Below are 14,717 nucleotides of genomic sequence, written 5' to 3' on the forward strand. Positions count from 1 at the left end.
TTCATTCCGGATTAGTTCCTAGCAACTGCCACTTGGCAGTAGTAAAAGTCCATGCTTTCAGGATTGAATATGTTACATTCCAACTGGTGACACAATTCCAGTGTTTAAGTATGGATCTGAAATGAATACCTGTCATTTTAAAATTTGACTTCAAGACTTTTAACTTTTATTTTGCTTTGCTTTGCTTTCCTTCTTTCCCCTTGCTCGCCTACAACTTTCTCCTTTCTTTCCTTCCTTCCTTGCTCACTTCCTCTCCGCTTCTCTCTTTGCTTTCCATGTACAAATGTTGTAGAAATGACTGAATATTGAAAAGAGTTGCTTCCAATTTTGTAACTTTACCTCTCTTTGATGTTTGTTATTTGCTCTTGGATTCTTTTTATCTCCTTCTTCATTTCTTAATAACTTAATTTTTCTTTTGGCTTTCTATTTTCAATGTTTATTTTTGTATTTATTCACACACGTTCTAGTGTAGGTTGCATTTTAAAGTCATTTTAAAAGTATAATTCTTTTTTAAAAAACATTTATTTATTTTAAAGAGTTAGAGAGGGAGAGAGAGAGAGAGCGGGTGAGCAGGTTAAGCTGTTGCTTGGGCTACCTGAATCCCACTTCTGTTCCAGCTTCCTGCTAATGTGCTCTGGGAGGCAGTAGCTGACAGCCCAAGTTCATGGGCTCCTATCACTCACCTAAGAGATCTCATGGAGCCCCTGGCTCCTGGTTGCAATCTGTCCTAGCCAGGGCTGTTGCAGGAATTTGGAGAGTGAACTAGAGAATGGAAGATCTGTCTCCCTCTGTCTCTGTCACTCCACCTTTCAATAAATGAATAAATAAATAAAACTTTTCTTAAAAAATAGCATCTTGCTTTCTGAGAGTTCTTGGCTCTCTATCTTCTCGCCTTTTTCTGCTCTCTCTTTCTTGCTACATTATACTCCTAGAACTCCTCAGTGTGGAGCCTCTGCAGAAAGGAAACATTGTTGGGTCAGGATTTGGGGTTCCTGGACAATGTTATAGAACGTCACGTGGGTGCTTTGCACTTGCATGCGGCAGGAGTGAAGCAGACCCTGCTCACTTCCAGCCACTTGTCTTACCCAGGCCCCTTGCACTTCTCAAGGATTATCCACCGGGGGCTTAGTTCTCTTATTATAAGGAACATCCAACTCCTTCTCATTTCCCCTGCTTTCCACACACAGATGCCAGTGACACGCAAGTCTTGGGGATGTTGGAGATTAGTCGCGATGTGCTTGTGATTTAAGATTTGTGATCTAGATTGCTGTCCAGTTTTCTTGGGTTTTTGATTTTTCTATTTAGTTACTTTTTTTTTATTAAATGTGGTGATCTGGCAGAAAATGAAAAACTATGTCATCACTGCCGTCTTCCCAGAATGCCACAACAGTTAATCTTTTTGTCGATAAGAAGCTCGAGATCTGGGAGTTAAAAGTTGTTTTCTTAGGATCACACAGCCAGCAGGAGATGATAACTTTGAAAGCACCTTGATTTGTGTTTGTTACAGATAAATTAATGGATGCTTACTCTTTCTTTCCTGCTTGTCATCCTTTTTCCCCTTCTTTCCCCTTCTTTTTAAAAAAAGCTTTATCTATTTGAAAGGCAGATCTATCTACCTATGTATCTACATCTATATCTATATCTATCTGTCTATCTATCTATCTACCTATCTATCTATATAGAGAGATATCATCCATCTACCTCCCTCCTTCCCAAATATCTACTACAGTCAGGGTAGGCTAGGCCAAAGCCTGGAGCCTGCAGCTCCATCAAGGTCTCCAAGGGTGACCAGGGGCCACAGTACTTGAGCCATCGTCTGCTGCTTTTCCAGACACAATAGCAGGAAGCTGGACTGGAAGTAGAAGAGCCAGGACTCAAATCTGCACTGCTACATAGGATGCTTGTGTTGTAAGCAGCAGTTTAACCCACTGTGCCACAACACTGGCCCTAACCTCTTCCCTTTCCTGCCTTCAACTCTCCCTCTCTATCCAGAGGCCACAGTTAAACTCTATTCTGACTTTTCAAAACCTCTGCAAATTCATTTAATATGAATTTGCTTTTAACCCATAATGTGGAGTCACTGGAGCTTTTAATGAAAAGAATTAGGCAAACAAATGGAGTATCACTAAAACTTGCACAAATAACATTTTCTGCTGTTTTTGAGCTCATATGCTTTTCAGATGAAATCTACAGTTGTTATATTCTTTAATACCTGCCTCAACAAAATAGGGCGTATTAAAAGTAAATTGACACCTTTTGTTTAATAAATCTATTTTTGACATTTTATATAATCCTTTAAATGCTTTCTTTTTCATCTTCCACCACCATCCAGGAAACCACATTTGATAAAAAGAAAATAAAATATGTACCTGGAAAACCTTGATTTCACTTTTAAACTTGAAATCTGCAGACTTGAAAGATTTTGAAATTTGCCAAATGCTCTGCTATAAAAAAAATCTTATAAAAGCAGAAGTTAACTATTCAGCTCTGATACCCAACTCCATAAAGTCCCGAGGCCCCCTATATAGAGTGCATGGTTCCTGATAATACTTGAATGAAACTGACTTATTCAGAAATTGAGTATACCATGAAGACTCCAAGGAATTTATATTTGCAACTCTGTGATGTAAAAACTCTCATTTACTAATTTTCCATAATCTCTACAGAAGACCAATTAGTAATTGGCTCTTGGGGAGCAGGGTTTTGCTGAAGGTATAAAGTCATCACACAAGACCTCTGGGGTTCTACTCCAGGCCAGTTCCTGTATATAATGGTACTCCAGTTTTTAGCTCTGTAATGGATTTCCCAGGTGGTGATACACCACACAGAAAATGCCATTTCCTTATTTTTTTTCTCCCCTTGAACTTCCTGTTCTTACTGTGCAGGCCTAGTTCATACTATTTGAATTTACTGATTGTGGTTTGCATAAAATTATCCTTCACTCATCTACACATATTAGATAATGGTTATTTGCCTATAAATCTAACAGGTACTGAGTTTTATTTACCCTCCTGCTCTGTGGGCACTTTCTGAACAAATGTGCAGTTGTTCCTGAAACATTTCCCTTTTTATGAGATCTGGAACTGTTTCTCCTTGTTGCTTTGTGTGCTTTTTAGCAGCTTGGGGCTCCTTCTTTCATGGTGTTTACTCTGGAGCTGGTGTGAACAGAGGCTGTTGGAAATGTTAGAGTGTTAATATCCTGGAGTGTGTCTTGCTCCATGTAAAAGACTGCTTCTCTAGGCTGCTGGGAGTTGCCGCAGAAGCAGGCCTTTCCCAGCACTCACAGACATGCACACACAGTCATGAACGCTCACACCCCTATGCTCAGCCTCTCACGCTCTCTGATTTTGCATGTGCACAACAGGGCCAGGAAACCTGACCCCATGTTGATTGGGACGTTACTTTGCATTTATTTCCAGGATATTTGGAGCCGCACATATGTTTCTCATTAACCCACATGTTTGATTCTTCTAAGTAATTTTTTTTAAAATTAAACAAACCTATATCAAAAATTGTCACTTTGCATTAAAGAAGCACAATTAGGGCCCTTTGGAGGAGCAAACAGAAAAGATGAAATATTTCTGCCACTTTACTTGCATTGCCTTAAATGAGAGGGGCATTAAGACATAGCCATAGATTTGAGGTTCAAGGAATTTTGAGTAGCTTTTGAACAAATGAAGCACAAAGTAGCATTACTTATACAAAGAAACTCATTTAAAGCAGAACCCATTAATGAAATGTGATTTAAAACCATGTCTGTTTTAAATATATGTTCAGAATTAAAAGTTACTGGGTTAGAAACTGAAAGTTAAGTAAGCCGATACCTGACTATAATCACTGTAGCTTTGTAGCTACACTAATTGTTTCAATCCATGAGGGTATGATTTGGTAAACTATCATACTCACTGTACTATACCTAGATCTAAGAGATTTTTTAACCTTTCTGAGAGTGCATTACCAATAGTCTCAGAACTGTCCCCAAACTCAGCCTGGTAATGCTGTTGCCCTTTAAGACAAAAGGAGAAATCTAGCTTTCACATCTGTCTGTATATCTGAATCCATGCAGCCAAGTCAAATGTCTCAAGACCCAGGTTTCAGATTGACATTGCCTGATGACTGCTTGCCTATTCTTTCAGCTTTGCTCCCACACAGTTTCGATAGTGTTTTGTCAATTCATGAAGTTTTTTCCCCCTATGTTTCAGAATACTGTGACATGGGAAGCCGTGGAGACCCACCCAGGGTTAACTAATTCTTTGACATAGAAAGCAATTTGCAAGGGTACATACCTTTGAAACACAAGCCAATCAATATGAGCCTATATCTCAATGATCTCCTTTACCAAACTTTCATACGCCAAGACAGTACTCCCCCTGTCTTAAATCACTTGAGGGCCTGATGTCAGACAAGGTAGGAACCACTCCTGTAGGCCAGAGCCCACTGATAGAATCAAATACTAATCTTGGTGTGCACAGCCTGCATCATCCATTCCTTCTCATGAGGACTCCAATACAGAATCTCCTCCGGCCGGCACTGCAGCTCACTTGGCTAATCCTCTGTCTGCAGCGCCGGCACCCCGGGTTCTAGTCCCAGTTGGGGCGCCAGGTTCTGTCCTGGTTGCTCCTCTTCCAATCCAGCTCTCTGCTGTGGCCCAGGAGTGCAGTGGAGGATGGCCCAAGTGCTTGAGCCCTGCACCCACATGGGAGACCAGGAGGAAGCACCTGGTTCTTGGCTTTGGATCAGTGCAGCGCGCCAGCCGCAGCAGCCATTTGGGGGGTGAACCAACGGAAGGAAGACTTTTTTCTCTGTCTCTCTCTCTCACTGTCTAATTCTGCCTATCAAAAAAAAAAAAAAAAAGAATCTCATCCATAACTTTCCGTTTTCTCCTTTTGAATTTTGTTAAAGATTTATTTCATTTATTTGAAAGAGAGAGAGAGAGGTAGAGTCGGAGGTGAGGGGGAGAGAGGTCTTCCATACGCTGGTTCACTCCCCAAATGACCACAATGGCCAGAGCTGAGCTGATCCAAAGCCAGGAGCCAGGAGCTTCTTTTGGGTCGCCCATGCGGGTGCAGGGGCCCAAGAACCTGGGCCATCTACTGCTTTCCCAGGCCATAGCGGGAGAGCTGGATTGCAAGTGGAGCGGCTGGGACATGAACTCGTGGCCCATATGGGATGCCGGCACTGCAGGCTGGGGCTTTAACCCACTGCACCACAGTGCTGGCCCCACTCCTTCTGCTTTTAACCTGACCTGGGTACCATCCCATGCAGCCCTGTGTGGGGTGGCATCCCCCCTCCTCTTGGGAATTGTCAGTGATGCAGTATATTCAATGGAATCATTTCCTGATCTGTTGGCCTTACCATGCCTGACAAAAACAACCCCCCGGTATGGCTCAGCACACTGTCACACCCTTTGCTATCCTGGACATTTGGCTTCTTTCCTTAGCCCCTTTTGTTTCCTATTCTTTACCACCGTTCTGGCACTGGGCTGCTGTTGATGTCCCTAGAGGTTGCTTTATGATGAGGTATCCTCTTGTAAAACTCTAACTTCAAAAGAGTCTTTTTGGATTAGGAGTGTTTAGGCCTCATCTTACCTCTGGTCTTTTTTGTAAAGATGTTCCATCCTGTTCCCTCAGGGGGAGATGAGTCTAACAGAGAAGGTACTGCTCCTGCTGGCTGTGTTATTAGCTCAAACCTACAGTCATTCTTACTCACTAATCATGCTTCAGATCTCAATTCCTCCATGAAATAAAATACATTGTGTCAAATCATTCCTGTCCTTTCTGATATTTTCTCTCCACCTTGTTGACCCAACCGTCTCCTTCCCATCCATCCACATCTTACCAATCCTTCAATCCTTTACAAAGTCTTCTGCAATAAAACCCACTTGCTGTATTTGATTATATTTAATCAAACATTTAGTCACTTGTTGTCTTTTCCTCTCCATTTCACATATATTTGTCTTATCTAGTTGGAGTACTAGATTTTAAAATACCTGGCACTGTAAGAGAAGCTTGGAATTTAGAGTCACAGAATTTAGTATATGTGTTACTTACAAACTGCAGTAGGCTGCTCAGGCTGCCATGATAAAATACGACCATTTGAGTGGTTTTAACAGCAGAAATTTATTTTGTCATTGTTTTTGAGGCTAAAAACCCCAGTTCAAGGCCTAGCAGGGTGGTTGGTGGTAAGAGCTCTCTGCCCGGCTTGTAGAAGACTGATTTATCACTGTGTTCTCTTATGTCTTTTCTAGGTGTGTGTGTGGGGAGAGAGAGAGAGCGAGAGCGAGAGAGAACAAATGAGCGCTCTCTGGTGTTTCTTACAAGGACACTAACCCAACAGAATAGGGCCCCATCCTTATAACCATGCTAACCCTAGAGGTCCTATCCTTAAATATACCCACAGTGTGTTTAAGACTTCAACATATGGAATGGTGGTGGGGGGGGAATACAAACATTCTAAATAACTATTACAATAGTTTGACATCTGAAAAAAATTAAAAATATTTTGATATTTGAAAATGAGGATAATGCTGCCCAGACTTTTTTTCTCAATCTCTAACAAAGAGCTGAACCATATTAAACACTCAAGAGTAAGTCTTACACTGAATTTTAAATAAGTAACTTTATTGTGTGTACTTATGAAATTTATATCATGGGACAATAAGTTAAATTTATATCACCTGAGACTCTGGAGATAAGTTTTTGGGCATCAGCAGTTGAAGAGTGGCCGCTAGAAAGGCTTAATGCTTTTTGAAGCTAGTTCTTTCCATTTCCACTGCAATAAAGATGAAGCAGCAAAGCTACAAGATCAAATTCCCTTTCTCTCAAGAAAGAAATCTTTTAAACCTTTACAAAGAAAAACTTAACTCATCACACTATCAACCTATAGCTTCACATGGTGTGTAAATCCCAATGTTATACAGAAAGACACATTACAAATATTCATCATGATTAGAGCTCACTTTTATTTCACTGCGTGTTTAAGCAATTCCTTTTAAATAAATTCTATCTTGTCCATTCTGTGTCTGTTAGTCTACGGCTCTTAAATCTTCCAGAAGAAACAAGCTCCTTACCAATGAATATTGGGTCGGCAGTTCAAATAGCCTCCCAAAGTTACTCCTTAGAATTTCAAGCTAGTGATACAGTCCTTCCAGTTTCCATGGATTTTTTTTAAGATTTATTTATTTATTATTTGTAATGCAGAGTTAGAGACATGCAGAGAGAGAAAGAGAGAGAAAGAGAGTGAAAGAGAGAGAGAGGGAGTGAAAGAGAGAGAGAGGGAGAGAGAGAGAGAGAGGTCTTCCATTCTCTAGTTTCTACCCAAATGGCTGTAATGGCTGGAGCTTGGCCCATCAGAAGCCAGGAGCACCTATGTCGTCCTACGTGGGTGTCCAGGCCCTAACAGCGGGGCCATTTTCTGCTTTCCCAGGCCATAGCAGAGAGCTGCTTCCATTGATCTTTTAAAACAGTATTTCCTCGCCCACGCCGCGGCTCAATAGGTTAATCCTCCACCTAGTGGCGCCTGCACACCGGTTTCTAGTCCCAGTTGGGGCGCCGGATTCTGTCCCAGTTGCCCCTCTTCCAGACCAGCTCTCTGCTGTGGCCTGGGAGTGCAGTGGAGGATGGCCCGGGTGCTTGGGCCCTGCACCCCATGGGAGACCAGGATAAGCACCTGGCTCCTGTCTCCTGCCTTCGGATAGGTGCGGTGCGCTGGCCGCGGCGGCCACTGGAGGGTGAACCAACGGCAAAGGAAGACCTTTCTCTCTGTCTCTCTCTCTCACTGTCCACTCTGCCTGTAAAAACAAAACAAAACAAAACAGTATTTCCTGAACGCTGTCACCAGCTATCACCACCTCTTTCTTTACTCCCAAATTTCTTTTTGTTTTCCTTCTCCTCTGTTCCTGGTTAATTTCTCATCATGACCCAGGACAAACACATTATGTTCTTCTCTAAACATTCTCTTCTACGTGGATTGCTATTCATGGTTAATAGCATTGTGTTTTATGTTGTTAACCAAGTTAGAACACTTGAAATGACTGTTGATTCCTTCTTTTTTCACATCCCTCACATGTAACATCATCCAATCACGATGATTTATTCTCCGTATTTGCTTCTGATTTTATTAATTCATTCAACAAAAATTTATTGAGAGCTTTTTATATGATAGGCACCCGGAATTTGATGGTGAACAAGACTGACCTCATTGGCTTTATAGTTTAGTGAAATAAATTTTCTCTGAATGGGAAAATGCTGGGAATCCTGAGCTCCTGGTAGTGAGGGGATGGCGTGGCAAAGAAACTTCTGAGGGAATGGCAGGTGCAAAGAAATGATTTCTATCAGTGAACTGGAACAAACCTCAACAATGACTCTGTGTCCTCCATGGTCCCCAATCTCTCTCCCTTCTAATGAATCCTGTGTTGTTGATGGACATTTCTTCCCATAACGCAGGATGATTATTACACTTGTTTAAGAACTCTTGATAGACTCTCACTACCTATAGAACAAAGACCAAACTCAGCAGGTCAGACTGCCTGACCTGGTATACCTTGTGTGGTATATCTCTAGTCACTCTACGTTACTTACTTTTACTTCCCCAAGTAAAAATACATTTTAAGCCTCCTTGAAAATTCTTCTCCCTATATTGCCTATTTGATGAACTCATTTTATTTTTTTAAAATATTTTCTTATTTATTTGAAAGTCAAAGTTATCCAGAGAGATAAGGAGAAGCAGAGAGAGAGAGAGAGAGAGAGAGAGAGAGAGAGAGGTCTTCTATCTGTTGGTTCACTCTCCATTTGGCCACAATGGCTGGAGTTGCACCGATAAAGAGCCAGAGGCCAGGAGCTTCTTCCGGGTCTCCTATGAGGGTGTAGGGGCCCAAGGATTTGGACCATCTTCTACTGCTTTCCTGGGCCACAGCAGAGAGCTGGATCAGAAGTGGAGCAGCCAGGACATGAACCGATGCCCACATGGGATGCCGGCACTGCAGGCGGTGGTGGCTTTACCCGCTACGCCACAGCGCTGGCCTCAATGAACTCATTTTAGACTCAGCTTTAATGTTAGTGTTCCGAAAACTTTCTTGATCTTCCAACTTCTCAAATGAAAGTAATTGCTCTTTGTCTTTGATTTTTTTTTTAGAATAACAAAAAATATTTTACTAAAACATAAGATTTACAGAAGTTTCCAGACAAGCCATACAAAATGGTCACAAGCTGTTTTGAAGGGGGGAATCTACACTTGACAGCAAAGTCACAATGTTATTAGTGAGGGCTGTGATGTTTGTTTAACGTTCCCATTTTGGTTCAAACAATCAAGCTTGTGCATCTACAGAGTCTAAATTGTTAGACTTGGCTAGAGAGCATATTCTAAAGAATTGGTTAGCTGCTTTTAACCAATGCAATTAGATCACCATAAAAGGGGGGGAGCCCATAAAATTGAAATAAAACATACCTCCCCCCTAAAAAATAAAATAAAATAAAATAAAATAAAGAAAAACACCCACACCCCTGCAGCTAACCCTGACAACTACCTTCATTCACAGTGCTTTATACTTAAACCATGATAGGGGAAATGAATAAAAGCAGAGGGGCCACTGCTTTTAAACGTTTCCACAACAATCCAGATGATACTTCTAGCCTCTGTTCATGCTTTACAACAGCGAATCAGGACAAGACATAGATTTGCTAATGTGCATTTAATCACCAAAGGACTGAAGATGTCTGGGCTTTTATTCTGTAATATTTCTAAGACTGTGTCCATTAAATGCAAACAAAAAGGAAGAAGTCTTGGCAGAACAGGAGAAGTGATGCATACTTGATGATCAGATCGATTTAAATATTATTCATGGCATATAGCCTAGTCCATGCTCTAGCTGTTTCTATGGCTTGGGCTTCATTGGTCTTCCACTGCTCCGCTACATCATTTGCTAATGGATCATCTGGATTGGGAGCACTTAACAAAGCCTGGATCGATAGCAGAACTGTGCGGATCTGCAGTGCTGGGGACCACTTATCTTTCAAAATATCTAAACATATTCTTCCCAACTTGTCTACATTAGGATGATAAATTTTGGTCATGAAACGTACTTTAGGGGCTGCCATTGGGTATTCTTCTGGAAGGAATAGTTCAAGTTTAAAAGTCCATCCCTCAAAGGGGGAATCCTGGGGGCCAGCAATGACCACATGAAAATAGCGGGCGTTGCTCTCATCTGGTTCTGCTTTAATGCCAGGAACTGGTTCTGCCAGCAAACGCTGGGTTTCCTTGATGATCCTGCGGGGCAGCCTGGCCATCTTGTCAGATCCCGAGTTTGGCCTCTAGTCTCGTCTCCCTGTCTTTGATTTTATAACTTGTTTTAGCTCATGTTATTTATATGACTGCCTCCCTCACCTGATTCTATATTTCTGAAGCCCACCAATATTTTATTCTAAATGTTTTTCTAGCTCTGAAAACAGTGTCTTAAATATTGTAGGTACTCAGTAAATATGTACAAAATTAAGTTGAATTCACTTTTTCACAAACATTTTTTTCTCTTTTCACTGAGATCAAAGCACTTGATCCCTTTTTGTTTTTTCTCTTTCCTATTTTTGGAACCCCTTTATTCATTAAACTCAGGCTTGCATTTAACCAATAAAGTTGTTTAATAAACATGCAACTATTTGTGGAGTACACTTAGAGTGACTCATAACTTACAAAATCATTCTCAAATATGCAGTTAATAGGAAAGTGACCAATTTTTAATGAAAACTTGACTTATAAGCATACACATTTCTTTTTGCAGATACTGACATCCTAAAATTGACTCTTGAAATTTAAAATTTTTTTGGCAGATATTTGGCTTAGTGATTAAGATAGCACATGGGACAGGCACATCCCATAGGAAAGTACCTAGTTCTATTTCTGATTCCAGCTTTCTGCTAATGTGTACCCTGAGGGGCAACAGGTGATGACTCAAGTACTCAGGTCCCTGCCACCCATGCACTGGAGACATCAATTGAGTTCCTGACTCCTGGCTTCAGTGTGGCCCTGTCTTGCCTTTTGTGGGAATTTGAGAAATGAAGCAGTACATAGCAGATCTCTCTCTCTCTCTCTCTCTCTCTCATATATATATATATATATAATTTTCAAATAAATCAAAACAAAAAATTTAAAAATAATAATAATTTTGTCATTGACCTCTCCAAAATTTTTCCCCATTAACTAGCTTAATAGTTTATTTATTAAACTAACTCTGTAGTGCTCAATTTGGTTCAGAATTGTTTACTAAAAACTTTGCTGGCACAAATGTCAGGATCATCTAACAAAGCAACTATTATTGGCAAGTAAGCAGTAATCTGAATTTCTTCGTATTTTAGCATCCTTTGCATGCTATTTGGTGCATTTTTTTCTCCATATGAAGGATGTTGCATTTCCACTGTGCATTTGTGCTGTTTTCTCTGTCTAGAGTATCCTTCCCACTTTTCTCTACTTTAAGAACCTGCTTTATCATTGCCTCCCCCATGAAACATGCCCCAGACTCCTGATAGGGATACCTAGAGATCAGTTTTTATCTTTATCAAAGCACATGTCACATTATGTTGAAATTGTTCTTTTGTCATCTATCTTACCCCATTGAGTAGCTGTGGAAAGGATTCACATTTGCTGATTTTTTATTCCTGACACATTGTACTCAGTAAATTTTCATTAACTTTACTGAATGTTGATGCTTAATACATTTCACATGACAAGTGTATTTTCAAGGCTAGCAACAGGAACAAAGTGAAGGCTGTCTATTGTATTCTTTTACTACAATACCGTTTCTTAGTGCTTAGTACATGTTTCATTTTGCTCAGACTTTCCAATGGTTAAAATTCTTCTCTCATGGTTAAAATATGTCTGGAATAGTCATTAACTTGAAGATGTTATGAAGGACATTCAAAAGGAATTAATTGTGTAATTTTAGACACCAAGACATCTGAGTGTGGAAGATTTATTTTGATGGTCACAGGGCCTTCTGGTTCTGGTTAAGTCGTGCTAAATATGCCGTTATCTGCTACTATGCTTTGCTGCTACCATTAAGAAATTTTGAAAGTTAACAGACTTATTCACTTTGAGATTTCAAAAACTTCCGACATGAGCAAAGCTATCTCTGTCAGGGTCTCCCACAAGGGTGGCAGTAGCCCAAATGCTCATCAGCTTCTACTGCCTTCCCAGGAGCTGGACTGGAAGTGGAGTGGCTGAGACTCAAATCAGCATTCTGATATGTGGTGCTGGCTTTGCAAGCAGTAGCTTAACCTGTTATGCCACAACATCAGCCACAACACATTGATTTCTTTATCCATTCAATGCTTACTCTTTATGATGTTAATTATACAGATTTCTGCCCCAGCTCTGCAAACTCAGTTATGAGAATAGTGCTTGGCTTTCTATAGTTAGCAGTCACCATCCAAAGACTTTTCCAGCTTGACACATTACCTTCTGGGTCTCCTCACCTTATGATTTCTTTTCTCATATTTTAAAAATTTTAATTGATATAAAGAGATCAGACCTCATGCATTTCATAGACAATTCCAAGAAGACAACTATATTTCCCTCCCTTCATTTCTTTGTAAAAAATTATTGTGAAAACAAAATTTCAGTCCACTCCACAATCACAAACGCAATGTACCACTAACCATAATATTCAACAAGGGAAAAAAATAGAAAGTCCACAGTTCTACAGTAGTATAAACAAGGGCTAAAAATGACAATCAAATCTCAAGATGTCTGTTTCATTCCTATATGTTTTTTCATATTCTATATTATCTACTACATGTCAGAGAAAACATGATATTTTTCCTTTTGAGACTGGCTTATTTCACTAAGCATAATGGTTTCCAGATGTATCCACTTAGTTGAAAAAGATAGGATTTCATCCTTTTTTATGGCTGACCAGTATTCCATAGTATCTATATACCACATTTTGTTTATCCAGTCATCAGTTGATGTACATCTGGGTTGATCCCATGTCTTTGGTATTGTGGATTGAGCTTCAATAAACATCGATTTACAGATAACACTTTCACATGCCAATTTTATTTCATTTGAGTAAATTCCCAGTAGTGGGATGGCTAGGTCATACAGTAAATCTATTTTCAGATTTTTGAGGAATCTTCATATTGTTTTCCACTAGTTTACATTCCCACCAACAGTGTATTAGAATGCCTTTTCCCACACATCCTCACCAGCATTAATATTTTTTGATTTTTGAATTATAGCCATTTCTACCTGGAGTGAGGTGAAACCTCATTGTGCTTTATATTGGCATTTCCCTCATAGTTAGTGATCCTGAGCATTTTTGAAAAATGCCTGTTCTTTTCTTTTGCCCATTTTTTAGCTAGATTGTTTGTTTTGTTGTTGTTGAGCTTCTTGAACTCCTTATAGAGCCTGAATGTTAACCTTTTATCAGTTGCATAGTTTGAAAACATTTTCTCCCATCTGTCAGTTGCTGCTTCATACTGATGAGTATTTCCTTTGCAGCACAGAAGCTTCTTAGCTTTATGTAATTCCATTTGTCTATTTTGGCTTTGGTTGCTTGTGCTTCTGGGGTATTTTCCAAGTCTTTTCCCAGGGTCCGGCACTGTGGTGTAGTGGTAAAGCCACCACCTGCAATGCTGGCATCCCATGTGGAGCAGGTTTGAGTCCGCTCCTGGCTCCTGGCTTCGGATCAGCTCAGTTCTGGCCGTTACAGCCAATTGGGGAGTGAACCAGCAGATGGAAGAGCTTTCTCTTTCTGTCTGTTTGTCTCTGTTTCTGTCCCTATCTCTCTCTCCTGCCTCTGCCTCTCTAACAAATAAATAATTATTTTTAAAAAAGAAGTCTTTGCCTATGCCAGTGTCATGTAGAGTTTCTCCAATGTTTTCCTCTAGTAATTTGATGGTATCTAGCCATCTGTTGATCTGTTGTGAGTTGATTTTAGTATAAGGTGTAAGGTAGGGGTCTTGTTTCATGTTTTTGCTTGTGTAGATCTCATTTTCCCAGAACTGCTTCTTGAAGAGACTGTCCTTTCTCCAGGGATTGATTTTAGTTCATTTGTCATTTATTAATTAGTTGATGCTGTGTGGATTAATTTCTGGGATTTAAATTCTGTTCCATTGGTGCCAGGCTGTTTTGACTATAACTGCCTTGTGCTATAGCTTGAAATCTATTATTGCGATGCCTCTGGATTTGTTTTTCTTTAAGATTGCTTTAGCTATTTGTGGTCTCTCATCTTGACCAGGCCCAAAGCTAGGAGCCTGGAACTCCATCTGGATCTCCTACATGGGTGTCAAGGGCCCGAGTACTTTGGCCATCTTCCAGTGCACTGTCAGATGCATTAGCAGGGAGCTGGGCTGGAACTGGCATTCTGATATGGGATACCTACTTTGCAAGTGCCAGCTTAATCTACTGAACCACATTACTGGCTCCTCTCCTCAACTTCTGAATGATTGGTTGACCTAAAGACCATAGCTTCTAAAATCAGTGATACTTGTGTTATTAATGACTAGCCTTTGCAGAAAATTATAGACAAAATAGATGCTGACCATGGTGCTGAAGAGTTAGACTACATGTAATGGGCTCTTAGATGCATGGTCTTATCACAAAATCACAAAAGTCAATCAGTGCCAATATATCACAAATATAATTTATTTCTTAGATTTTATTTTGATGTATGCCTATATAAAATACTATGAAAGCTCACAACTCTTATGATCAATCCTAACTATTAT

At 40.2% G+C, this 14,717-nt stretch overlaps 1 protein-coding gene across 1 annotated transcript; it reads right to left on the reverse strand.

Annotated features, from left to right (window-relative positions):
- Positions 1-9,673: 9,673 nt before the first annotated feature.
- On the reverse strand, positions 9,674-10,315 carry LOC100346118 (ubiquitin-conjugating enzyme E2 N-like). Its single transcript, XM_070076870.1, has one exon. It carries the CDS (start codon positions 10,281-10,283, stop codon positions 9,825-9,827), a length of 459 nt encoding a protein of 152 aa, XP_069932971.1. The 5' UTR covers positions 10,284-10,315; the 3' UTR covers positions 9,674-9,824.
- Positions 10,316-14,717: the final 4,402 nt, after the last annotated feature.

Source organism: Oryctolagus cuniculus, chromosome 7 (genome assembly GCF_964237555.1).
Source record: "Oryctolagus cuniculus chromosome 7, mOryCun1.1, whole genome shotgun sequence".
NCBI lineage: Eukaryota > Metazoa > Chordata > Mammalia > Lagomorpha > Leporidae > Oryctolagus > Oryctolagus cuniculus.